At 40.1% G+C, this 27,903-nt stretch overlaps 1 protein-coding gene across 1 annotated transcript; it reads right to left on the bottom strand.

Moving 5' to 3' along the window:
* Nucleotides 1-209: 209 nt before the first annotated feature.
* Nucleotides 210-25,016, bottom strand: GNA12 (guanine nucleotide binding protein (G protein) alpha 12; the record flags this gene model as incomplete). The annotated part of the gene is given in 3 exon segments (XM_009886425.1): nucleotides 210-779; nucleotides 2,111-2,161; nucleotides 24,798-25,016. Coding segments are annotated over 3 exon segments (840 nt in total), but the record flags the coding sequence as incomplete, so codon positions are not given.
* Nucleotides 25,017-27,903: the final 2,887 nt, after the last annotated feature.

Below are 27,903 nucleotides of genomic sequence, written 5' to 3'. Positions count from 1 at the left end.
TAGTGTTTCTAGTCCAAGTGATTCAGTAGCTAACATCAACATTTGACTCCTTCAGCCTATAGCTCCTCTGTTTGGACTGGCTAGTTTACAGCATTCCTGAGCCAAGTAATTAGCATGGGTCCTACACCACATGCAAGGGCCATAAAGAAAGGATAAAAACTTTGATCTAACCCTCCGGCAGATTTTAACGGAACTTAGGCTGCTCTCCTTCACTGCAACATAATATCCTTCAGATTCTCTTGAAGGATCGTGTCCTTCACGGCATGAAACACAAACCGGATGTTTTCAGTGTCTATGGCAGTGGTGAAGTGATGGAAGAGTGGCTTACTACGGTTTCTCCTCTTTCTGTCAAAGCACTGCACCAGATAACGTTGAACATCTTCTAGCCTGTGAGGGTCGCCTTTGAAGTCCGAGAAATACTTCTTAATGCTGACAGTCTTTACCTTCTCTACAAGAAGATCCATCTTGTTGAGGAATAGGATAATAGAAACATTAAAGAAAAGCTTGTTATTGACTATTGTCTCAAAGATATTCATGGACTCCACAAGTCTATTTGTGCGCCTGTCTTCCATGAGAACCTGATCGTATTCACTGGAGGAGACCATAAACAAAATTGAAGTTATTCCATCAAAGCACTGGAACCACTTTTGACGCTGAGATCTCTGTCCACCTACATCCACCATCTTGAAAGGTATTTTTTTAATGATGAAATCATGCTCTACTATGCCCTTGGTGGCTTTTCTAGCCAGCAAAATATCTTGCTTGCTGGGGAAATAATTCTGTAAAAGAAAGGAGAAAAGTGTCAAAAAAGTCCTTCAAAAATGCTGGCTAATGTCAGAATATTGAAGCGATAGAAAAAATAAAATCAACAAGAGCCATGTTTTTTTAATTATCAAGTGAAGAATGAATACTCACCGTTAAAATAATGGACTGTTGACCATTTATCTCAACACATTGGTAAACAGCTACAGAAGATCCCGAGACACATGAGAATAAAAATATAGGACTAATGTACTCGTTCCCATTTTTATCATTCAAGGCTCTCATTTTCAGGCTGAAGTCTATTTTATCATTATGAAATTCTGAGCCCCAGTGTTACTGCCTTTTAGGTAGTGTTAAGTAAAGCAGATCATCAAGTCACCACTGAAAGGATTTTTTTATTTTTTTATTTTTTTTTAAATCTAGTTTTTCACAGTTCATTACTCTTACAAAGGACATCTTGCAAGCTTTAGCGGAAATACTTCTTTCAGGTTCACAGTCCGTAACCAGCAAGTACAGCAACATGTTCTACTGCAGGTGTGGCCCAGCCCACCACTGCAGAGAGATTTGTTCTTCAGAAGCTTATCACTGTTACTATTTAGGAAAATCATCTCCCTCCTTTCTCCTCCAAGTCTCCTGACAGAGGTTTTCATTACTTATTTTGGATCCTACAAGTACTTTTTTTATTTGATAGAGTTTCATTCTGCTGCCTTAAGTAGCATGAGCCATCAGATCACCACGAAAAGTGAGTGAGATCCAGAGACTGCATAGAAGGACTGATAAAAGAAAATACATGCATAAATACAACTTCCATAAACAGTATTTGTTGTCTGTCAAAAAAGATTAGGCGATTACTAAACTTCAGCTTTGTAAGGCTGGAGTTTACCATTTCCAGAGTAAAGAACTTTGCAGTTATTCAATGCACTTTATTCAATTTCTTTTATGAGGAAAGGCTGAGGGACTTGGGTGTCTTTAGCCTAGAGAAAAGAAGATTGATGGGGGGGGATCTTATTAATGCTTACAAATACTCAAAGGGCGGGTGCCAGGGGGATGGGAACAATCTTTTTTCAGTGGTGCCCAGTCGGAGAGGTGGGGGATTCTCCCCCTCTGGAGCCATCCCAAACCCGCCTGGACGCCGTCCTGTGCCACTGCTGGAGGTGCCCCTCCTGGCAGGTGCTCTGGCGGGGGGTGGCACTGGGGGAGCTCCAGAGGGCCCTTCCAGCCCTCACCAGTCTGGGATTCTGGGATTCTGCACTATTACTAAAAAAGAAATAAAAGCAACCCAAAAAGCATTAATCATAGCACACCCAGGCTTCCTTTATTTCTTCGAGAAAGAGAAGGTATGTCTTACCAGCTGACCGATCCGATCCAGATTATCCAGGAAATACTTCACCGATTCACCCTGTAGAAAAGTAAAGAGATGGGAACTTAGCTTGTTTCTAGGATAGTAAAGTCAACTAAGTGTTTTTACTTTCCAGCATGCGCTGAGGTCTAATATAGCAGTATCACATGTGGAAGCTTGGGCAACACCCTGATATGCTTAAGGAGCGGGAACAACAGAAGCACTACGTAGCTTAATTCACATAAACTGCTGATAATGAAGTGGCACTGCCATAATTTACTACTGATGCGTAGGTAAGGAAGTATTTCTTCTAAAAGCAATTCTCTAACCATTAGTTCTAGAAAAATCAAATGAATAAAAACGTAAACAAATGCTCAAATCTATCTAGTAAATCTTTACAATGAAAACAAAGTGTTAATAAAGTCAGTCCTTCAGCTTAAAGAATTAGTTTTCTTCCCCCTGTATGATGAACGCAGTTAATTGACACTGGGTGGGGGTAAAAACAAAACATATTTATTGGAAACCAATGGGTTTTATTTAAAACTCATAACAGTGAACAAAACCATATCCTAGACTGGTTGGCAGATCTTTAGAAAAGTGAACGATTCAAGTCACCCGCAACTGGTGATAATTTAAACAAGACTCGTTTGTCAAAAAAATACCCCAAACAACAAAGGAACATTCTGAAGGACTTTCTCTTCTACAGATAGTTTCCCTTTTAGGCTTGAGAGTTTTAATAATGGATTTGCTGATCTCATACAAAATCTTTAGCAGTTATATTGAGAAGAATATAGTCAATGTTTACAAAGAAAATTTATTCTTGTGAGAAAACGCACAAGAGGTTTGGGGGGATTGGTGTTTGTGTTTTTTAAGAAAAACCAACTTGTCTGTGTATCACACAAATCAAGTGCCACTTCACATTAGTAGATACAAGCAGCCCTTCACACATTTTTTAGAAGTAATAAAATTGTTTCCATATAAATACAGACTTTACTTCTTGAGGGAAATGACCTTTGGCAGAAGCCCATTCTCCTTCAAACACTTCCCTTTCATTTCTTCAGCTGAATATGATCTGTTCAGTAGGAAAGCCTTCTTCATTGTTCAGGACATGTGTCTTACAGTTGTAGCTACGTCATAAGAACGACAAAATGGAAAATCCTGCTCCCTTTTAATAATTTTAGGCAGCAAAACACATTACATATATCACAGATCAAGGCCGTGTCAGTAATGACCAAACTGACAGTAGATGCCCTCACCAAATCACTAATTCAGAATGAGAACATTCTCAAAATATCACCACAGATTCCAACAGCAATGTAAATTCTGAAACCATACATTCTCCTCCATATCATAGGTTTGAGATGGCAGAACGGAATTATTCCCCTCCAGTACAACTGTAAAAAGATACCAACACAACAGCTCGTTTTAAGGAATCAGACTGGAGATGAGAGGATTAAGTGTATTGTACAAGTACAAACTTTCAGCATAAGCCATAGACAAAAAGGAGGTGTCTTTTCATAAAGAAGACAGAACACACATATTTGCAAAGAACTACCGTGGATCACAGAAGATTTACAGTGGATCGCTAGCAGAAAAAAAAAAAACAAAAAACAAACTTTTTTTTGGGGGAGGACGTTTCCAAAGAACAATTGCTCTAAGAGCTTCCTTACAATCATGAATTTTCATAAGGTGAAAGTAATTTCCTGTGTTTTTTGGCACTCTGTTATATCAGAATAGATATCACAGACCGCATGAATAAGAGAAAAGGTCTTCCTGTACAGCATTAGTCATATTTAGAAGATGGTAGAACCCAAAAATAAAAGGTCACCAAAATTGCAAAAAAAAAAACAAAACACCCAACCACCCTTCTCTATCCATTGTGCTTTGTCCTACACAATGCCTTTAGATGTGCAACAAGACTGCAAACAGGCTGTCTCCAAAACAATTTGTTCCTATTTTTCTACCCAGTTGCTTTTAAGAGTCCTTGCCTCATCCACACCCCCTCCCACGCCGAGAGCAGGAAACAGCTGTATGCATATAAACTGCTGGGACACACAAGCAAGTTTACCTGATTTACAGCTTCTGCCTCCCCTATTTCCTGCCCCACGCATCAATCAGTTTAACGTTCTGCACATTTATAAGAAGGTAAGAAAACAATTAATGAAAAAAAATAAAGTGTTCATTTCTGCAGTGATTTAAGGAAGCCAGGCTTCTCTAGATTCTTATACAACTCTTCGTAACATTGCAATTAAGCCAAATAATTCATTCTGGGAAATTTTAAGCAGTAATTGCAAAGCGCTCGGATAGCCGGGTAGCCAAGTCAGGTTGCTGGAACAGGTGGGAACACCATATGCACGGTCTGACAGATCTGAAGATGTCGGAATATGCCCTTCTAGCACAGAATTCAAAGACATCCAGTACTTAAGTCAAAATAGCTGCTTCCAGTCAAAACAACAAACCCCTCAAGCTCCAGAGGGTCTGAAGTTAAGAAAAGCTCAAAACATTAAAGCACACAAACCTGAAGGGAGGAAAAAAAACCAAACAAAACCAAACCCAACCAACCTCACAAAAAACCCAAAACCAAAATGCTCAAACCCCTGTACTTTAAAAATGATTCCACGCTTAAGTCCTGTGTTATGTCCTATGGAAGTGTGGGTTGAGTTCCTGCCCCAAAAACCCTGCATCCCAGAAAAGTTGGTGGCTTTTGGGAAGCTTGCGGGGTATTTCAGTTCATCGAGCAGGCAGCACAGAACAACGGCAGGCAGCACCAACCGACTTGATGAATAGCTTCTAATGTATTTAAATGAGGAAAACTTCAAAACTCCAGGTGTTAGGACTGTTTCGTATTAGTATTTTTTAATCAGAACAATTGTATTAACTGAAAATTCATTTAGCTTTTAATTTTTTCCTTGTCATCCAGGGAAGACACATAGCAATACTAATTAGATCTAGAAGTTAAGTTTATTTAGCTTTATAGCAAGCTGCCCTTGAATGCAATTTTCAATTCCATCGATAAATTATTATTTATGCAAAGCTATCTCATGCTTTGAGTATTATACACGCATTCAAACAAATACACATATGTGTGTGTATAAATATAAGTATGTATATAAAAATACACACAAAGAGTTTGAATTGTTCATCAAGGTAGGTTTTCCATTCAAGGCAAATTATTATCAAAATAAACAAACAAAAAAAGTATCAGCTGCCCCTCTCATGTTGAACTGTTTTCTTCTCTTGAAGACACTGATGATAAACAAGCTGGGTTTGCTTTTTCAGCACAAATTCTTAGTGCTTCTCCAAAGTCATGTAGCCGTTCAACTACATTCAAAAGCTGGCTTAGCACTTCAAATGCTCTCTTAGCCAGTTATTTCTGGTTCACTAGCATGACTTCCTATAGAAGTGGCAGCAAATATTTGCAATTGATTCAGCAGATACTAGGAATTTCTTTATACAGATTGACAACTTCAATCGCACTATTTTAATGGTTCTAGTAAAAAAAAATTACTTAATTTTTTTCAACATGGCAATTATTTTGAACTATGCTTGCAAGCAGCAAAATAGAAAGCCAAAGTTATTTAGGCTATATTTAAATACCTAAAGATAATCACACGATGGTGTGCTCACTTAAAAAAAAACAAAACCACAAACAAAAAAGGTCCAGGTCAGACATGTCAACCTTTTACAGGCTGATGTGTCAAGAAAAACTGTGGCAGCTCAAGAAACTTCCTCAGATCAACTACATTCATAGAAGATTGTTGAGCTTCTCTGTCTTTTCAGATTTAAAGAGACTCAAATCTTCTTGTATTTCCCTGTTAGAGCATATTTCCTTTTAAAAAAATATTCTTAAAATCTGAAAGACGTTATTTCATTTCAACCAGTACAGTACTTAGATACAAAGCACCATTCTGCCACAGTCACAGCCAAGTACGTCAGTGAAACATGTCTGTACTAACGCTCTTTATCATTTTTAATAGTCTATTAGTATACTTCCCATTTGAAAGTTCTGTCAATAAAGCCCGAGATGACCATCATCTATTTTGTTGCTGATACAAACCAGCAAGCTTTTTTTTTTTTTTTCCTTCATCCTCCTTGATAATAAATCAAGTTGACAAAATGCTGTCTTCCATCCATGGAAGTGTTTGCTGGGACAGAGGGAAAGAGTGACCCCAACGTTACGAATTTTACGTAATTCAGATACTCCTTTTTAGTACACTAGTGCATAATATAAGCCATTAGTCTTCCTTAACTTCTTGTTCACCACACAAGAGTTACCACAAATGCTTGGATGATTCATTCTCTCGCTGCTAATCTCTTCTCCCTCTGCAATACATATCCTCTGAGTAACAGTTTTGCCAACTGGGACCAAGTGAAGGAATAAGAGATGCTGTTCCCATTGTTCAACAGGATGAGTCACTGCACATCTGGGAACTTGGGGAATCAAGAAACACAAACAGAAGGCCTAAAATGAGCCCACAAGTTCCACAATGCAGCATTGCTATGGATTATTTTTTTAAAATTATTATTATTTTTTTAAACTGCCCTATCTGCAGTATAAAGTTTGGTGAAGCCAGAGAAAATAGTGCAACTTGCTTAAAAACTGACTGGTGGAAAAGAAAGGGAGCAAAGGTGAAATGTAAACATACACTCTTGCTTCCTGAAATAGTGCTCTAAAGCACTACTTTTATATGCCAGATTATTTTGATCACAGCATTCTCAAGGGGCAAAAGCCACAAAATTAAGAAGTTTTCATTCTATATATCTTGTACTATATGAATGTCATCTTAACATTAGCTCCAAATATCAGCAGGTTTAAATTTAACATATCTCTGCCCCTTCAGGCGAGGTTCATAGCACATAAGAAATCTCCCCACAGAAATATTATAACTAATCTGGCATCGCTTCCTTTGCCATCGATAGCCTCATTGCAAAACGCAAGCAGAAAACACTTGGGCAGAGTTCCCAGGCAATATTCATTTCACGAAAATAAATGCACAACAGATCGTATGTAGATTGCTTTAAAACACCCATGGAAACTGAGTAATAAGAAATGTTCTGCAAGGCTAGAATTTATCAACTTGTCACTTTAACCCCCAGCCAGTTATTCAAAGTGACAGTTGGTCAAATCATAAATGACAGCGAAACATTCTACTGCCCAGTTCCCTACAAAACAGGCCCATCTTAAACTTCTCCTTCTGAAAAGCAGTTCCTCCAAATTCTCCTCTGAACTAAAAGACTTGAAAGGGGATCCTCTGTTCCAAATTGGCTTTTTTCCTTTCCTTGTCCCAAGGCCTTTTTGACATAATATTAATTTAGCCCTTCCTGATCATTCTGTCTCTAGCTGCTAAATTTAGAGTGCACAATTTAAGGTAGACCTGTCAGTCTTTGCTTGTTTCAGATGATGAATTACACCACACAGGAAGGAAACGTTATACTTCAAGGAAGCACATAATACAGATCTAACAAGGTTCCCACAAACACAGCAAAACACACGGAGAAATGGATACTGTAAGTAACCACCACAAACTGCAGCTGAATCTGCTAGGGGAAAGCAACAGCGTGATCCGAATGAAAGAGCAGCGGTGTTTGTCTCCCACCCTCCATTCAGGAGTTGTAAATCATTCAGCAGCAGCGCTGAGAAATACAGAGGAAATCCAGGTGACCCCAAAAAGAAGTTTGGGAATCCCCCAGCCTTTAACCTCTGAGATCTCAGACACACAAATGGGATGGACTTAAAGCATCGACACATAATTTCATCCAAAGTTGGCCTTTATATAAGGAACTATTCCATTAGGACTGCCAGAATGCAATGCTCGTGCTAACTTTCAATGCTAACTTGGAAGTGAAATCTCTGTTTTTCAGACAAATACCAAGACCTCATTTTTCGCTGTGTTTCCTGGGATGTTGATCACCTGTTGATTGTAAGAGGTTTGACAGTTACCAAAATCTTTTATAGAAGCAAGATATCCAAAGCAGAGGCCCAAGGGAAGAGCAAGGTTACGAGCACAGAAGTAGGATAAAACAACCAGGAGACTAGCATCTGAAAATGCTGGAGGCTACAGTAGATCAGCCACGTTTTTGGGTACTGAGATTAGAACCAAAACCTCACCAGCAAAGAGAGACACAAAGAACATTTTTCTTGGCGAGATATGTTGGACATAACGAGCAGGTTAATGTCCCGCCACCATGATCCACACATCCTTTGGAAGAGAGCACAGAGACACAGCTCCGGTTTCTGCACCTTGTTTTTGTCCAAGGGAAATAGTAGTCCTTTACAAACCCCAAAGACCCAGGGTTAAAACTCTTATGAGGGGCAGCTGTAAACAAAGAGTCCCTCTCCCCAAACCTGCAGGCTCTCCTAACAAATTACTTCTAAATCTGCGCTTCTATTCAGCCCCACTGGCAACAGGGCATGGATTTACTCCAGCCAAAAGCGTGTTCTCTCCACTGTGACAGCTGATGAATTAAGTATTATTTTCCAAGGAGATATGCAAGTCTGTGCTTGTTAAGAATTCACTCAGAAGGATGCTGAAGTAACCTAAATTGCCCTAAAATGCTGATGCCCATTCTACACTGTAATTCTGTTCTACTGATATACTACATCCTGTCTGGGCACCGAAATTTATTGACACAAGGCAAACATTAATTTTTCATTCAATCACCCGTTCCAAGGCAGAGACTAACCACTTCTCCTTATTTAAGCCATACAGAATTCTGACTATCAAATCTCTCTAATGTTATTTAACTTCCTCCTTAACAGGAGACTGAGCTACTGGCTCCCATCCAGCCACTCCAGTGCTTATCCAAGTCGCTGCTATCTGTACCCTACACACATACCAGCTACAAAAAAGCACCGTTTGGTTCCAAGCTGCTTCTAAAACACTACCTCTTCTTTCTACTGCTTAGTCATACAGCATAGCTATCAGATGTTAAAGTTTGAAAAGATTTTAAAAATTCATTATTTCTCAGCTCAGGCAATGCAAAAATCTGTTCGTCCAAGTCAGGGTGGCTTTCTGTAAAATCATCCTATGTGACTCACTGGCCAAACCGTATGCTTTACAGCACATGGATAAAAAAAATAGGCAATAAATATTTATTTCATTTTCTCCCAAAATCTAGGCTTATCTGAGCTCCCTCATCAGTGATAAGAACTGTAAATCCCTGTGACTGAGTGAAATTTTAGCCTTACAGCTAAGAAACTGTCTTAACAGGAGCAGAGTTCTTGTGGCGAAGGGCAACTCCTACACGTCCTAGCTTTTCCCAGCAATTAACTACAGCAATTCTTTCTGAAAGCACTGCAAGGAAAAGAAAAGTTACACTTTTTCCTGAAATCCTAGGTGTTTCTACATCAACAGGATGCAGATGAGAAATTACTCGTGATACTATGTTAACAATTCTGTCCATTTGTCTCAAATATGCACACTAGGAACAGTGCCTCAAGGAGGAAAGGAATTTTCTTTTAATAGATGAAGGCAGGCTCATCCTACACTATAAGCTTCAAAAAACATTAACAAAATCCCTGTAGTTTTGACTTTACTCCCACTTACTGTCTCAGCGCTATTCCTGTTTCACAGGATTGCAATGACTGGAAGAAATGCAGGTGCGAACAGCAGAGGGAACAGTAGTGGCCACCAACAAAAAGATGCCCAGAAGGGTTAAATTTTGCCTTTTTTTTTTTTTTAATTCTAGAAAAATCCTTAACCAGATAGACTTGCACATTAGCTACAGTGATTTAGCAACTCCCAGCCTTCGCTAACTACCAGCTAGCAAGATTCAAGGAGTAGACACAAAGGGATATATACTCAATGCATGTGGAAGAATCACAGTTATGTCTAAACAACAAAAAAAAGTCTGATTACTGTATCCAACATCAGCAGCGTGCCCAGCTCACACACTTATCCTGGCACGAGCGGACGACAGACCTAGTCATAAGCATCCCATGAAAAGATTCCTTCCTGTTTCCCTGCCAACTGCTTAAGCGAACGCATTGTTTAAAATTGCTGCCAGAACCCTTTCATCTCAAACACCGGAGGTTCTCCGTGAAGTTGAACTAACGCACGCCAGCTCAACTTCTCATTCCAAGCACAGTCGGCTAAAACACAGAAGAAAAGGCAACTGAATGCAGCGATTTTGCCACAGTTGAAAGAAAGTCCTGAGCTGTAAATGGAAGGATGGATCCAAGACCCTGGGCAATCACTAGCAAATTATCCCATTTATTCTCAGTGGGCAGCTGCCGTGCAGAAGTGGGCACTTCCAACTAACACATCAGTATTTAGAAGACACTGGATGTTTTTCCAAATCATCAGGAATGATGCACAATCACGTTATTATGTGACCTTAGTCCCATGCTTTGTTTTCAGCAGCTCAGTACGCAAACCTGAAACTTGCTTTGTTTACAGAAGGCAGCTGCAGAACTAGAATAGACATAGACAAAAAAAATATTACCTTATGAATTAATCTAGTCAGCAGTGCTGATTATCTGATCAAGACTAAATCACAAGTTTACCAGTGAGTTTCCCTTTCAAATCTTATCAGATCAAGGGATGGGAAATAAATATCTTAGATCTCGTGGGCTGAAAAAACAGCGAACACCAGGCATGAGAGAATGTTGAGCTTGGACTTTTCCATGGCAGATGGCCAGCTGGAAAGCTTAGCAACTCGAATGCATTTACAACAGGCATAACCTTGAGTATCTTGCAGAACGATGCTTCCTACTCTGCTTCTACACCAAAGCATTTGTTGCAGAGTGCCCTAATGCTCCACTTTCTGTGGAAACAGCAGCTCAGACATGTTTTACTGCAATTTGTCTATGCCTGTTGTTAAAAGGTGACTATAAGGATTGGAAAGAGTCATTCATCCCTCACATGTATTTCAAAATTTAGAAAAGATTTTCTCAGTTTGTCTGTATATATACAACCAGGACGTTTTTAGATGTGATTTAGACAAAAATGATGGTCTTGAAAGATTCAGAAAGCTGCTCGGTGTCTGAAAGTTAGGTTTTCGGTGGAAATCGGACTAAGGTAAAATTCAAGTTAAGTCTTAGTTGCACTCGGGTGTGCTATTTAAATTTGATTCCTATAAAACCAAGCGTGTAGGTAGTAGACTGCAGGAAAAAAACTATTGTACCTTGTTTACATTACTCTGAAGTTTTTCACCATGCTCCGCACTCAGCAGGCTCAGCTACAGAGAACACAAGGCTCGCAAGTCTGAGGGATTCCTCCAGTCAATTTGTGTCTGATTTTCAAAAAAATCATTCACCCTAGAAACAAAAAAAAAAAACTTCTCCTTTTTCAAGAATAGCTTGGTATTTGTTAATTCTAAGAGACTGAGCAACTTTGAACTGTGAAGCATACTGTTTCCGCCAGCTGTTACTATGCTTGCCTTCCTGGTGACTGCTCAAACCAGTGGAATCCCAGCACATATACCAGCTCGCTCCCAGCACTGAGAAGCTAACTCAACATCTCGTGTTCCCCCACTTACACTGAGACTGGTATTGCCTTCCACGAAGTCTGACCTTCACACGCACCTGTAAATCCCCTAGATCACTAGTGATCAAGTTGTCTCATGTCACACGCCAAAAACATTTATTTCATTAGTTCACAGCTGTACTGTGGGTCCAAGAGAGAGGGTTTCACCCAAGAAGCGACTGCCCTCCCCGTAACCTCATCTCTCCTGCTCCGCTGCCAGTGACAATAGCGCACGTCGAGTCCAGCAGATAAGCGACAGGGAACCTCAGACAGCCTTCGGTGATCTGAAATAAACTTCTGTTTCCATTCACAATTAAGTTGTTTTCCCTGTGATCTAATTTATAGTCATTATCTCAAAACACTTTTTATTTGTTCACTTTCAGTCACAACATGATCAATTATTCCAAATATTCTCTCCTCTACTGAAGATTGTTTTGGCATGAGAGGGGGAAGTTCTTCTAAATTTGCACTTAAACCTTAGCACTATTGATACTTTAGTATGTAGATTTCAAGTAACCTAAACTTCTTTTTACTTCATTTCAGAATTTGTTCGCTTTCAAAACATTCTGGATTGCTTTTCCTGCATTTTTCACTTCAATCCATCGTAGCACACAACTCACATCATTACTCTCACTTATGAAACCAAAATTGGAACGGATTTACCTGAGCTGAAAATGAAAGCTGTTCAGGTACTGATTCACTACAGGATTAAACATCCCTGAGCAACGACTCAAAAGGTGAGATGGGGTTGGTAACTGCATGAACAACAGCTGTACTAATGTGCAACACCATCCTATTTTCATGTGCATCTACGGCCAAGTGCTTTGACACAGTCCTCAATCATTACAAAACTACTATCTTGAAGATGAGGCTTATTAGAAATGACTTACTATGGAGGAAAAAAGCCCACAAGTAATGTTGAAGTCTCATATCAAATGGAAAGATTTATTTTTATTCACCCTCACATGCATCTGCTTTGTACCAATTAAGCACTATAAACATCTGAAAACAAACCTAAAGACGAAATAAGCAATTTGAAATAAGTGACTTAGCTTCCATCCTGAAGGCCATCTACACATGTAAATTAATCAAATCACAGTGGAAACTGAAGTGGGTTTAACAAAGTTCTACAAGCTGTTGAGCAGACTAGCCAAAAAAAAAAAAAAATCCTAATTAAAGCCGCAGTCACATCCTCCTGAACTGCAGAAGGGAAAACAGCCCAGCCATGTGGACAGCCATCTGAACTCCTTGCAACCTACAATGCATGTGCTGGACTGGGAGAAAGAAGACAGAAAAAGAGGATATAGTAGGAGGTTCTTCTGCCTCCTGCCCACATCTCACATCATTACTGATCCAGTACTGTACTCTGATGCATCTCGTTTCAGTCTGATCAGAGTCTTAAATACACAGAATTCAGAGACAGAATTAAATGGAAAAGAGTTCCACCAATAAACCACTATTTTTTTCAGTTTCGGATTTTACTGAATTTTCCAAAGTAGAATTAAGTGAATATCAAGGAAAGCAAGTCAAATTAAGAGGCTTTGGGGGTGGGGTGGGGGAGCGGACCTTCTAAGGACAAACACCAACAGTTTGTTCAGGAGTAAAGCCAAGTGAAGCACAAGTCTGCCACAGTCTGAACTGCAGGAATCTGTGTTGTATACAGAGGAGACATTTGAAAGGTGTCAATAAATTACTTCTCAGAGCAACATGTTTTCCACTTTCTCAAACAGAAAATCTTGCGTGATGTTTCCAAGAAGTTTTCCTCCCCTCCCCCAAATACTAAATCAATAAAGCAGCAAGATAGGTTTACTCTACAGATCCGCTTTAAGTATAGCTGCAAACTAACGAGAAGGTGGAGACCGTGCTGCCTTCTGCCTTTGTAACAGGACGCCTTCCCAGCCAGCGCAGCTTCAGAAAAAGCAGCAAAGTATTGAGCTAACCTTACTCTTCTCCTTGGAGAAGACAACTTAACAGCTCTGCTCCTTCTATTATGGTTCAATTATCAGCTGGTCAGTTCGTGGCAGCATGGAGCCTCGAGAGATTTTTCTGGAACAGTATCATGTTCAGATGCATCCTTGAATCATCTGTGAATGAAAAACCTCCACTGTCACACAGCTATCACTTCACATGAACTCAAAAGCCAAAAGTCAATACCGTGTTTCTTCCCTCACTCCGCTCACCACCTCCTCTACGCTCAGTACCTGTGAAACGGAGCCTTGACTTTGAACAGTATGCAAACACTGCAGATGCTCCGATAACTTGGAACACAACTAAACATCATCCTCGAGGTACAGGCATCTTATTTTAGCATCAAGAAGGATTTATGAAGGAAAGGAACCATTGCCTGGATGAAGGATCAGTGAAATAAAGATACTGCCATCATTCCTTGGCAAGCACCAGGTGAAGATGACTCGTGGTCACCTGCGATGCCAGCCGCTTGTTCCTTCACCAACGCCACAGCACGTTGCCACCTCGGCTGCGCTGAGTCAGTCGTAGAGTTGCACTCTGCCTCAGAGGAGCTTCCCAATTTACAGCAGAGCTTCCAAAAAACAGTTGTGCCAACATAAGCAAGAGCGCAGTGCAAATCAGAACTCCCTAAACCACCATTTCCTACTGCTCACCGTGATTACGCTATCACAGAACTACAGCCCAAGTCAAGCCCTATCCTTGCATGACACGTTGAGTAAAGCACTTTATGTTTTAAGGCAGAGCAGGCTTGTTAGGGAGACAGCAGGAACAGGGGAAGATAACAGAAGAAAAGTCAGTTAGAGAAAATTAAACCTTTCTAGGAAGTCATTGCAAAAGGATCCCGATTTGAAGAACACAACATACCAACTGAGCAAGTTATCGCTACCTAACTATCCTACCTGCGTTTTCCTTTTCAGCTTTCTGCCAGGTCCTGTCCTTTAAAGAACATTGGCTCATTAAACATAATTCACTGTCACTGTGACAAGAACAACTTCAAATATCTATTCTTTTAAGTATAAAAATCCAGAAAATATGCCCGTAAGACTTCCTTATAAAAACAGACCTAGTTTTTAACGTTTTGCTTATTTGTTCATCTGTGCTCGTTACTTGTTCTTGATCCTACATAGCTTACTACAAACGAGGATATTCAGGAAAGCTTGAAGCAATCATTACTCATTATCCTATTAAATTCAGTGGCCCCTTTGAAAAATCCAAGCCTTAACCTCTGACTGCTCTTCCTCAATGGAACATTTTAGAAAATTTTGAAAGACACTGAACTCACCCTTGCTTGCTGTCCCAATCCTAGGTGGAGAGGACAAGGTCCAGTACCAACAGGAAAAAGCTGAATTACTACAGGGAACACACAAATGAGGTGCAAAAGGCTGACTTGTAAAATAGGAAGTTTGTAAAGCGCATCGTCAGCACCGCTCTTGTGAGCACAGAGTGGGCCACATCCGGGACACAGGTTAACAAAACCAGTCACCCCTTCTTTTGCAGTGCCCCCACCCCCCTTTTTTTTTTTTTTCCCACCTAATTTCCTGAACCCAGCCACAGGGTCAGAAAACTGCTAATATAGCACACAGCAAGTTGCAGGAGCCCTCTATTTTCTTTTACGCATCTAAGCCAGTCCTTGCTGGATCTTCAGGTAGCACACGCAGCTTTAATACATCAAAAATTTTGAAAACAGGTATCATGGGAACACTTACATAACAGTCTCCATTTCAGCTGTATCTTTGAGATTGAAGGGTTGAAACCATTCTGACAAGCGAAGCCCTTCCACCAGAAACAATATTCTTGGATTGTTTTTAGACTTCAGTGTAAACAGATAAATATTAACATAAATGTCTCTGCATAATGCCAGTATTTTGTTGCAACTAGAACAAAAGCTGTCCTCCTGTGCTACCACTGTTTTAACCTCTGCATATGCTCATTACTTAATATATGAGCTCTTTCCTGCTTCCACCAAATTTCGGTAGGACCTGTTTATTAGACTGCCTTAGTCATACAAAGAGGGCACATTTAAATGCACTTAACTCCCTCAGATTTCTGGAACGCATTCTCATTACTGGGAATCTCCAGAGATACTAGTTGCCAATTTTGAAGTCTCTTGAATTACTGAGATCCATTAGAAACTTTCTGAACACGGAAATTAGACAGCACAATCAAAAGCTAAAGGCTGCTGACTGGGTTAGATTTGCCTCTGCCCAGAACTTTCCTGCACACTAGAAAGGGATAAAGAGATTACTCCAGTGGTTTTTAGCTGCAGTTGGGTACTGGCTCAGACAGCCTCAACTGAAAGTTTCCTTCCTTGTTTCTCACAGCATGTGCCAGCATTTCTTGATGGGAATGCAAAGATTAATTACAGCTGTACTTGCTCTGAACAAATCCTTATATTCAATACAGTCCTGCAAGATTTAGAGTAGCACTAATTAGGGCTTAGAACAACAATTCTGCAAAGACAGACATACTGAGTATTTTTTCTAATTATTTTATGGATAATAAAATTAAAGCTTCTTTCCAGAAGCAGGGTGGCATTTATTCTCAAGAGTTGGGAGCCAAAAGGACTTTTTCCGGTGTAAAAACATTAGGTTTTGTGTTTCAGTGCTATTGCTGAAGGTAAGACATCAAATCGTAACTGCTACCACACTCATACAGAGAGAGGCAAGGATGAGTACAGTGTTTATTCTGTAAATCTTTTGGGACACACAGGCAGTTCTCTAATGGGCTCAAGCACTAAGAGATAAAGACAAAGAAGTTTGCTCTCAATAAAATACAAAAGTAAAAATGAATAAAAATAAACCAGAAAAATGGCAATCATTAGGCAAGATGCAAATTCACGTAATGAATTTTCAACATGGGAGCTGTATCTATGAAGTTGTTTCTCTCATTCACCTTAACCACACCAAAAATACAGTCAAGATTTATTGGCATCCAAGGGCCAAAAGCAGAAACTCCTACAGGCAGCCTTACACAGTACCATAAAAATACAAGGCTTTTTAATCTACTTCCAAGAACCTAAAAGTTAAAAAGTAGGACCACACAAAGTCTGAATTTCAGCCTTTTGGTATCCATAGACAGATGGGCATTAATGAAGTGCATTAATGCACTGTACGTTTTACAGACTATAGAGGGGATTCTGACCTAAGTTTTTGATCTTTAAATTAAAAAAAAGGAAAAATTGTAGAGTGCCGGGAATTCACTCTACAGAGTACTAGAACAGCCAGTAGCACAGCTCTTTCTATTCAGCGTCCGTCTCAGTTCCCATATGGTTGGCATATCAATTTCTTGTTATCCATTTATTTATTATGTATGACCTGTGCATTACTTTCCAACTTATCCTCCCAATTCCATGCAGGCTACATTTCATACAGCTGTTGCATTTTGTCATAATCTAAAGCCAGGAGCAATTCATGGCAGGAATCCTTTTATTTTTCCACAGAGCATTTAGTACAGAGGGCTTTAATCCTCGGTTGAGACTTCAGGTAGGTACTGTAACAGATTGCTATTCTCTAACACTTTTCCATTTGCCCTGTTTTGAAAAGGTCCAATCTGGTTCTCGTTATTTCTCTCCAATAGCAGAAAGTATTTAAGAACAGCTAATAACCATTTCACCCATTGCATAGCTTTCTGTGGGTGGTTCTGCCTGAGAGAATCGCTTCTCTTACTGAGAAAAGATGGATTTTGCTGGAATCAAGGATGATTTGCAGCATAGAATGACTTATGACCTTTGATTCTCTAAACGGTTTTGAACCCAGCCTACTTTAAATGCAAGTTCTTCTCACCTCTTGCTCAGTGGCACTTAAAGCGAAACTGAGATTATCCAGTGAAGCACCCCTTGGTGTAGGTGACAGACGTGTTGTGAAGACACCCTCAGCTCTGCCTCCTGCTCCAGCTTAGTCCTGGATGCGAATCTCGGCAACTGTCAAGACACACTAGTGCTGGTACAGCCGAACACCATGCTGCTCAAGTTCTTCTTCTGGTGGCAGCAGGCCCGTTAACGTAGCTCATTTAAGCATCTATTTTTAGAATACTGCACATATAATAGGAGACTGAGCGTTTACCTTCTGTAGATGCAAACTGACAAACCATACAGCATTAGCCAATATCCACAGAATTTTGTGCAAATGTTTCCAGCTGCATTTTGCTTTATGTTACCTCTCAATTTTTAATAAAACCCAAACTATAACTCACTACCTCTCACCTCCTTTAACAAAATGCCATTTTTGTTTCAGAGTTCTTTCTTGAGACTTTGATTTGAAAATTTTTTTCCTATTTGGTCTTAGAGGCAGGATTAGAAGCCAGGGACTGCAACTGCTAATCCTTCCTACTACACACCAGCCATAATGCTTTGCAGTATTATACTTAAACAAGCAATTAAACTTCTTTTGCTGTACAAAGATGAGTCAAACTCCATAACTTGACCATCAACTTTTGAGGTCTTGGGATCAGAGGACAGAACTAGAGCTAAGAATCTAAATCTGGACGTCTGGCACTTGATTGCCACAACACTGGCATAAAGCATTACTTAGATATTTAACTGAAGAAAAAACATCTCCATAACTCACCCTGCTGTATGAATCCAGAGCAGAACATTATTCAAGCCCGACAGATAAAGTCTGCAAGTTAACAATCTTTTAAGTTAATATGACATCTTACATCAGATTAAACCAGTTTCAGAATTCTACCATAAAATCAGATTATAATAGACTATTACCGTTATTTTTACAACAACAAACAAGTGGCAAATTTAAGGGAAGGCTTAAGTTGTATAGCACCATCATTCCTTAAGTGTAATTGTCAAATTCAAACAGGCCTATTTACCATCTACCACTTCCCAATTAGCTTTTAAAAAAATAAATTTTCATGTAACATTGTTAGATACAGATACTTTACTTTCAGCATTAACACTGTGTAATTACAAATTACAAGGCTCAGCAACAGCAAACAGGAGTTTCTGGTTTGGAGCGCTACTGTCAATCCATTGTTTTAAAAAAAATTTCCTGGGTCAGAGTGGTACGCCCCATCCAGAGCTAGGAAAGAAAATAATCCATGCAACTTCCCCAGCAATAATTTAGTTTCATAGCAGTTTTGCGAACTAGAAATACCCAAGAAAAGCTCAAAAGCAATCTGGCAAAGAGTTGCCACCTAGTCCCAATTACATGCATTAAATGGTAACAAGATGGCCCACACTGGCACTTTGAACAGTGTGGCTACTTCCTCTGTCCATCTCACCAGCATTGGTCAAGCCCCAATGGATTTCACTGATGAAATAGGGGAGTTTCACAGCTCCTTAAAAAGAAAAAAAGTCATCCTTATGGAACAAGCAACATTCATAATCTCTTGTGCAAGCTCATATTCAAACAGTAGTTTACAGAAAGAGGGCTCATTTTTGTGTTATGGACAACTGTACAAGCTGGAGTTGATTTGATGCTCGGTATTTCCTCAAGAGGAAGCGCATTATGTTGATACCAGACACAAGTACTGCTGTATTTCAGTGCTATGGTGCATACGATGCAAGAGTAAAATGCTTAGAAACACACTTTTAAGGCTACTCTACCCTGCCCTTGCATCTTCAAGACAAATGATCAGTTCAAAACTTTTTACTTGAATCCTTAAGCAATCTCTGTTGAAGTGCACGGAAGAATTCTGACAAAACGGAGCCCACTCCTGTAGATTTCATTTAACATGCCACTTCAAGGGTCACTTACTCCTCGTGTCAAGTCAGTACTCTGCTTTGCTGCCCTCCTCGATTCACTTGGCTTAGAGAGGCAGGCAAACGCTGCCACATAACCTCCATATGCCACAGCGGCTGGTACACAGCCTAACTCCTGATCATCTCACATTACTGCCATACCTAGTATTTCTGTACCAACATAAAGCCATTTAAGCAACAGTTTGTCCACTCTGCATCAAGAATTAGTGGGAAGGACTAGTCCCTCGCCTCCACATTGCCCGAAGCACACAGCTGGCTGCCTACGAGCCTCGGAAGCCCTCAGCTCCTGGCATGAGGAGAACGGAGCAACAGAGCTATACCAAGGCAAGGAGCAGGCTGTCACTATGCATCATTGCCAGCACACTATCTGTTCTGGCAGGCGTAATTTAACCACTTCGATTTATTTAAAGTGTTGTGCTTCGAGGAAAAAAAAAAACAAAAAAACAACAATTAATTTATAGAAGAATGACTCGCGTCCTATTACAAATACCCCCAAAACTCCCACACCTCAAAACACCCAGAGCATGGTGAATCGATATAAAAGAAACAGTCTGTAAAACATTTTCCAGAGTCTTCCCACATCCAAGGCTTCAGAGGCTCTTAGTATTTGAAGTATTACTGGAAGTGTTCCATACAATTCCCTGTGCAGAGGTCTAAAAATAGCTATGGACACAGTAGTAAGTTTTTGTCTATATTTGCAGGCCCCTTACTTCCCTCTCAGGAACCACTACTTCCCATTAATGCTGACATTTTTATTTCATTTTTTTTAAAGGAACTATTAAAACATTAGAAATTCTTTCAACAGTGCAGTGAACACCAATAATAATACTACTACATCAATAATAATTAAATATAAATTGATACTTTAGTGGTGGATTATTAATATATTCTGTATACTAAGAATAACTGCATTAAAACAGACGCCTTTTGCAGCCTCCTCGGACGGCCACGCTCTTCTGTATGAAGGAGGGCAGGTATCCGTAAAGCCAAGTCAGAAGCTGGACTGGCTGCATGCGAGTAAATCAGCACAGATGCCTTTACTGCAAACAGGCTGTGGAGTTCCGAGTAAATAGCCCCATCAATCCTGAAGAGATGAGACTATGATTTGCACCACAGGAGAAGTTCAGGAGCTCTTGAAATACATAGTTACAGGCTAGAAAGACTGGGGATTTCGAGGGAAGCAGTAAGAATCATTCAAATAAAGATACTGCTTTCACTAAGAGTAGTTAGGACAGAGATTAAAAAAAAAACAAGCCCAAAACTAAACCAGTATGCATGTTTTAAAAAAAAAAAACCCAAACCAAAACAAAACAACCAAACAATCGATCTGATAAAACAATGTCAATTTTGCTCTAAGAATTGAAGAAGCCAGATGACAGCCTTTGCAGATCTGCTCATTGTTAGCTTCAGCTCTGTAACAATGCTAGCACGGAATATATATCCATTCTGATCATGACAAAAGTATAATTTTCTTGCCTGACAACCCCTACTTGTCCCATCTTTACCCACAATGACATGAAGCAGGCCAAGCTGCAAGAATTAAAAAAAAGAAAAGTAGCTAACCTCCGTTCAGATGTTATGTTTGTTCTGGACACGTTAAAACAAAAGTGAATGGCTTCTCACATTCTCCCACTAGCAACCCTGGGAGGAAGAAGAAAAGCCAACCCAAACGAGAAACTACCTGACCAAAGAAATTCCTTTGTTGGCCTTAATCTCCATGATTTATGACATAAAAGGAAACCTCATTTATGGGTGCAAAACAGCTTGCAGATTACTATACATGCACTTGAACTGCCAAGTATGCCCAAATACTTGTTATTAGGCTCAGACTGAAGAAGCTTCCATCCTTTCAGCTGAATTATAATTGAAATCCCAAGGTCCTTTGTGAGGAAGCCATTCAAAATAGAATTTGTCTCCACCTGCCGGCAACGAAGAATTAACACCCAGTTGCCCGAACTACCGCGGGCAACCTCAAAAGAACAAATGCTACAAGACATTGAGACACATGATAAATGTATTCCTTTCCAACATACAGACAGAAAACGGCGTAGGATAATGAGGGCAAGAGAGAAGAGAGAAGAATCACATACTGATTACAAAGGAATTCCTATTCTAGTAGTTAAAAAACAAGGACAGAGACGTGACAATGTAACCAAACATACAATGAAGCTTTTGTCCCCAAACTACTTGGCTTGCATACAAGGAACAGAGGAACTTGGGTCGGTGGGGACAGGCTGGGGTGGGGGAAGAGCGAGAGGCTGGTGCTTGTGAAAAGAAAGTGAAATTGGTTAGTCTGCTTTAAGAAAGACGGTGAAGGAGAAAAAAAAAAAAAAAGAAAAAGAAAAAGGCAAAAAAGCACCCTGCTATTGTAGAATCCACCCACTCACTTCTGAAAGGCTCAAAGACCCAGACAGGGATTTCCAGCCAGCACTTCTAGGCACTGAATGCGAAGCAGAAAACACTCAAATGCCCAGAGGCAGCTTCTGTGGTCCCAGAGAAGCAGCTTTCACGCTGTATGAGGTTATGGTCAGAGCCATTTTCTTTCAACATGTTTGCTACTGCTGAGTCAGTCATTAGGCTGAGCATTACAGCCCATCGGAAGACACCTGTAAGCCGCAATTTTCAGCTCCAGTTAACCAACCAACATTTTTACTCTTTATGTTTCTCCAGGAAGTTGTGAGACTTTGTTTAAAAATAGAGAGTTCAAAAGCAGACCAAAGTAATCCTATGGCTTCAAAGCCAGAATAATACAATAATAATAAAAAAGAGCTGATGTTCAGTTCACTCTAAGACCAGGGTGAAGAAAATGCAAGTGCTGAGCAAGGTCATCATTTCAAACACGTCCAGAAACATTCACAAAAATCATAGTAATGTAAAGCTTCAAACTTTTTTTTCATCATTTAAAAACTATTATGAAGACAATAAATTCAGTTCAAACCAAGTATATTCCATTTAATAGCTTGCTTATACTAAATAAGAAAGGGAGTGCTGATGCAGAGGTTTTCTTTAGCCTTAGTTAAAAGCAGTTCAGAAAAGATTTATTTTCTCAGAGTCCACTCTATCTGGCTTCTATTTGTTTACATGAGTCTATATCCAGCAAGGGTTTAAACTAAATGAAGGTATGGGTTTATAAACATCACATGCAAGTATAAATAAGGCATCTCCTTAAACCACCTGCTTTCTTTAAAAAGTTATGCAGTTTTTAATTTATTTATTTTTTAAGAAATTTTACTGCTGCTAATCCCCGTGTACTCAGGGAATCAGACTTCTGCTGCCCCTAGAAGCGAGGCATAGAAACCTGTTCAAGTTATTAGGGTCTTAATAATTTGTTTAGTGACCAATCCAAAAGTAGCACTTGTATCCTTGAGAACAACCTATTACATTTTAAAAATTCTTATGCAATAAGTGCTTTTTATTTACAATTGAGGTACTTTATAAACTCCTGGTGATGCGGCATGCACAGTAAAATTATAGCACCCAGGATTTTCGAGTTCTTAGTGCCACAGATGCCTGCAGCAGGACTGAGTTAGGCAGTATTTCTGCAGTACACCGTATTGTTGCACTATTGACAAGTTATCAGGTCTGGTGCCTGCAGTGGTTTCAGTTGCCCCAGTAAGATTAAACAGGTTATATGAACACCATACAGAAAGACGCATGATAGAACTATAGCATGATGTTGAAGATGACAGCGTATTAACCGATCGCTTGCATGCCTGCATGCTTGGCTTTTGTGGGGCTTTTTTATTTTTTGGTATTTCCTGTTTAATCCTCAAAGCCAGAGAATGCAAAGGTAGGCCTACTAGTCTCGGAATGCTATTTATTCAACAAACCGGACTTCTTTTTTCCAGTTTGATGCAATTTTATTGCTAACCAGTACAGGAATGAACCTCCCACACGATCCCAGTCCGAATTTCCCCTTAAAAGCAAACCCCATGCTTGATCATAGCATTTCCCAGGGGAAAAAAAAAAAAAAAAAAGAAATCTTAACAGGCTGCCGATGCAATTATTGCTTATTATACTGGATTCTCTTAGTAGTTGTCTCATGTTAAATTCAAGTTCCCTATGGCACGAACCATCTTTTTATTCCACGTTTGAACAGCGCTTAGAACAGCAAAGTCTTAGCCTGTCTACAGACACCAGGAATTACACATCGACTAATCCAGCTCCTCTCCCCCCTGCACATCCTCCCCACCATCCCCAACACTGCAACATGGAAATCGTTACGTTTTCAGCCTAAGGAAATGAGGTTTATACAATCATCCCGGGGCAATTTTACCTAGTCATTCTATTTACTCTTTAGCCATTTACCAGTCTCAAGATACTTCAGAGACAGATTTCAAAGGTGCAACAAGAAGACTCAAACAGGCATCTTATTAGCAGAGACAGATGAGCATCTAAGGGCTGCAACATGAGTTTAATTACAGTATTAGACACTAAAGAACCCACACAGAGGAACGGCACAAGGATACAAACTACAAGAATTTCACTGCTGAATTTCTCTAGTTTTTCTAAAGCTATATTGAGTTTCTTTGTAAGAGTCTAAGGGAGACTATACAACGCCATGTTTCTAAACTCTACTTAACTCCTCTAATTAAACTTTGATAATATATCCAGGCATGAAGAATTTCACCTTTAACTGCCCCCCCCGCCACCCCCCACCCCCCGCCACTTTCTTTTTCTTTTTTAAGAAAAGCTGAATCAAGTTTAGGGCCAGAACACCCAAACCAAACAATTTTACTTGCAGATTAAAGCATAATTAACATGTTAAAATCATAAAGTTATTAGAAGAATTAGGATATCACCCCATATCATATTCCAAGAAGTAGCAACCACAGTCCTAGGCTGCATGGATCAGTACCTTGTATCACTGAACAGAGGAAAAAAAAAAAAAAGCATCTGTCTTGTACACAGGAAGAAAAAGTAGCGGATTATGAACAGCTGTCAGAAACATATTCCATACCAGAAGTGCAGCTATTTTGGCACAAGAGCATGAAAACCTTATAACAAGAAAGCAAGGAAGATAGCACATTTTTAAGCTCACTGTCATCTTTCAGTTGCTTATCCAAGTTTCACTTGCAGACGCCAGGATGAAAAGAAACAGTCAAATAGCAGCAGCCGGAATGGGTGTTGCATTCACTTCAAAAGATCTGCATGCGGGAATAGTTTGCCAGTATCAATATAGTGCAAGCTGGCAGGACTGGAAAGTTACAAATTAAGTGTGCCTTCATCAGTGACCTACTATGAACAGACCTACTGAGCTGCTAAAATATTTTTAGTTCAACCAATTCCTGCCTTTTTTGGTTCCTCTTGCTCTTCCAGTTTATCCAGTCATGTGCACTTTTCCACTCCCTCTTACTGCCATGCAGTTTTTCAAGTTTGGCTCCAATTACCACTTGTTTCTGCTGCTGAAGAGCTCAGATTTACAGCATTACTACAAATGGCTCATGTAGTGGCTAAATCTCACACGTAGCAAGCAATCTTTCAACTGAAGAGATATTTATACAGCAGGGAACTTTTCTCCTCCCCCCATGCAGATGGATGGACTCACCAGCTGATACTCGCTCCGACGGCTGAAGGCTTCCTTGATTCCGGAATCCCTCCACAGCGCGCCCAGCGCAGGTACGTACAGCTGGAAGGTGGCAGGCTCTATGGGCATTCCAGCTTTGTTTTCAAAAGCCATCAAAAACATTCCATGCTTCTCATTCTCCGTGTACTGCCAAGGGATCCCCAGTTTGTCCCGTGCGTCAACCAGAACCCTGCAGCCCTAAAGAACGATTCAGATAAGAAAGTCAGTGATAAAAAGATTAAAGTGTAAAAGAACCAGGATTTGGAGGTACTTGAAGCTTTTTTTTTTTTGAACACTATTCTGGTGAGACTGAACTCGGAAGGGAATCATAGACATTGTTTATTGCAACATCTCCATCAGAAATAAGACAGAAAGAGCTTGCTTGTGTAAGCAACTTAGCCTAAATATATTTCTCCAGGTGCAAAAAAAAAATAATACTAGCAGCAACAGCTAGTTGCAACAAGCAATACAGCCAACAGATAATAAAAGTGAACATCAAATGCATAAGAAAAGCATCTGGGAACTTATGTATGATCCTCATAGCTGTAGTTTTAAAAGTAATACCATGCTTGAAACTGTATTCTTCCACCTTTTTCTTTGCATTTGGGGTTTAGATACCAAAAAAAGGATATACTAGCTTTTACAACCATTAGGAGATCAGAAGCACATTAAATAAATATTGTTGAAAGAACACAGTGTATATTCTGGTGAAGGAAAGTATATTGAGCATCAAAAATTGAGGAAACTTAGTAACTTCCAGTGCTGTATGCATCCACCAACTAGGTAAACACTTAGGTAAAAAAAGACAGCAATACCAAACTAGCAAGATTCAAAAAGCGTGTTGCTGTAAAGTACAATTTGGTCAGGATCTACTTGGCTGCTACACAACACACCTATCCAACTTTACAGACTCCTTGAAAACGTGCTGTAAATGAGCATCTTCTGTTAAGGCACTTACATCTAAAAGGTTACCTCCAATAGAAAAGCCCAGTGGCAAGAGGACTGAAGACATCACATTCATTTCAAGCTACCGGGCTCAGAAAGCAGGTGCAGTTTTCCATCAGCATCAGCTCACTTTTTGAATTTGCCACACATTTGCTAAGGAGTCACGACATGTAAGTGTGGGCACTCTAGTTCTGGAACAAAATTCTGGAAGGAAAGCGATCTAGTTCTTAAAATTAACTCAGAATTACTGAGACTTCTTAATTTCACATTTCTCAGTTTTTATGGAAACTCAATTTCATATTCATGGTAACAAGCCAAACACATGAGGTTAAATAATTTCGAAACTTTCAGTCTTGAATCGAACCACAGCTATATTAAATAGTTTCAGATGGCCAACAGTTATTTCTCAGTTGGAAGTGCCATTTTAATCATGGATAGATCTGTTAATGGTGGCTTAGCATCTCAAGTACCATCTAATTCACAAGTAAAATCCGTGAGTTACATTAAACAACTATTCTCATGGTGTTGATCTTTTGGTTTTACAGTTTATGACAATAAATAAGTGAAAAAACAAAACTGAAGTTCTGATTCCACAGCTATTTACATGAACCTCCACGTTATTGTACTGGGTTTTTCTGGCATACTTTAAGCTATCAAGACTGCACAGATGTTTTCTTAACACTTGAACCTTTCACCTCTCCAGTCCTTTACCAGCACCACACAACAAGAACAGTAACTTTCCCAGTGGAAATTAAGATTGGAGAGGGAAGTGAGAAGCAACTTCGCGTGAGTGTCACAGAATAGGACCTCAAAGCGAAGCATCACAGTTGTCACTATGCAACAGTGTTTCTGAAGTGCAGTTTCCCCAAAATGTAAATATTTATTATTCTCCAGTGATTGTTACCTTCCTTTTATAAAGTAGAGAATATATCCCCACAATACCACGAAAAGACTAAAATTGAATGTATTTATAAACTGCTGCTTTAAATTCCAGACATAACTATGTAGTAAGTGTCATACAGACCAAAAGCCAACTCTCATTCCTAGTTACGGAGTTTATCCCTTTATTAACAGAAGCCTTTAGATCGGCTTTATTTGAATGGTGCTAACAAATGTAAGCATGACGGGAAAAAAAAAAAAACCACCCACCACTTAGAAGGTTCTCTCTGTGAATCGCAGATGCCTACGCTACGTCTCACGCCCTCACACACGTGCAGACCCATCGCTCGCACAGAACACCATCCCGGCTGCAATTCAAAGTCCGCATCGGCTCCCCCTGCCCACAGTTGAGAAATTCGGGATTAATTTTTTCCAAAGCACGGCAGTAACCGCGACTGGTGGGACACCGGTATTTCTAGGTATTTAACGCCAGGTTTGCTGCTGCTCAGCAAGGAGTGTTTATGAAGAGAAATGGTTAATCCCCGCTCTGTGTCGTGGCCATCCCCATCCCGAGGAGCTCCCGGCCCACACACGCCAGCTCTGACCTTTCACCTGCTTCGGCTCCAGCTCTCCGCAACCATCTCCCCCAGCGCTCAGCTCAGCTCCGGCTTTTCTGTCTTACAGCTCGAGGACTGATTTAACCCTTACCCATCTCACAGCTACTGCAGTCCCTTCACAGCCTCTCTCAAAGGAAAGACGGGAACTTCGCACAATTCCTGTGGGGATAAAGCGCCACCGGGACCTCGTGTCGGGGCATTCCCCCGCGCTGTAGCTCTGCCTTCTCCTGCTCCCACTGGAGATACGGGGGATCTCGAGAGACTGTTGTTAAGGAAGGTTTCATCATTTGTTTGGAGAACACCGCAGAACAAAGTGTCAATCGAGGGCACAGAGACTGCTCCAGTCCCAGAATAGTCACTTATCTGCTGGCTGCTGCTCCTTGGAAATGCAGGTCTGAACTTCCCCGGGGCAAGAGAGGGAACCCAACTCAGACCTCACAGATCCTATGCATTAAGTCCCATAAGTGCCCATGGGGAGCGTGTAGCATCAGCACCTTCCTCTGATCGTGAGAGAGAGAAATGGTTACTACCAAAACACATACAGAGCCTCATCCGGGACAAAGCGGCAGATTCAGATGTAGAGACATCAGCATTGGCAGAGAGAAATATAGAGACACACACAGAAGGTCAATTTTAAACACTGAATG

This window comes from Charadrius vociferus, unplaced genomic scaffold, assembly GCF_000708025.1.
Source record: "Charadrius vociferus isolate BGI_N301 unplaced genomic scaffold, ASM70802v2 scaffold556, whole genome shotgun sequence".
NCBI classification, from domain to species: domain Eukaryota; kingdom Metazoa; phylum Chordata; class Aves; order Charadriiformes; family Charadriidae; genus Charadrius; species Charadrius vociferus.
Note: the sequence above shows the minus strand (reverse complement) of the source record. Positions and strands in the feature narration are given on the sequence as shown.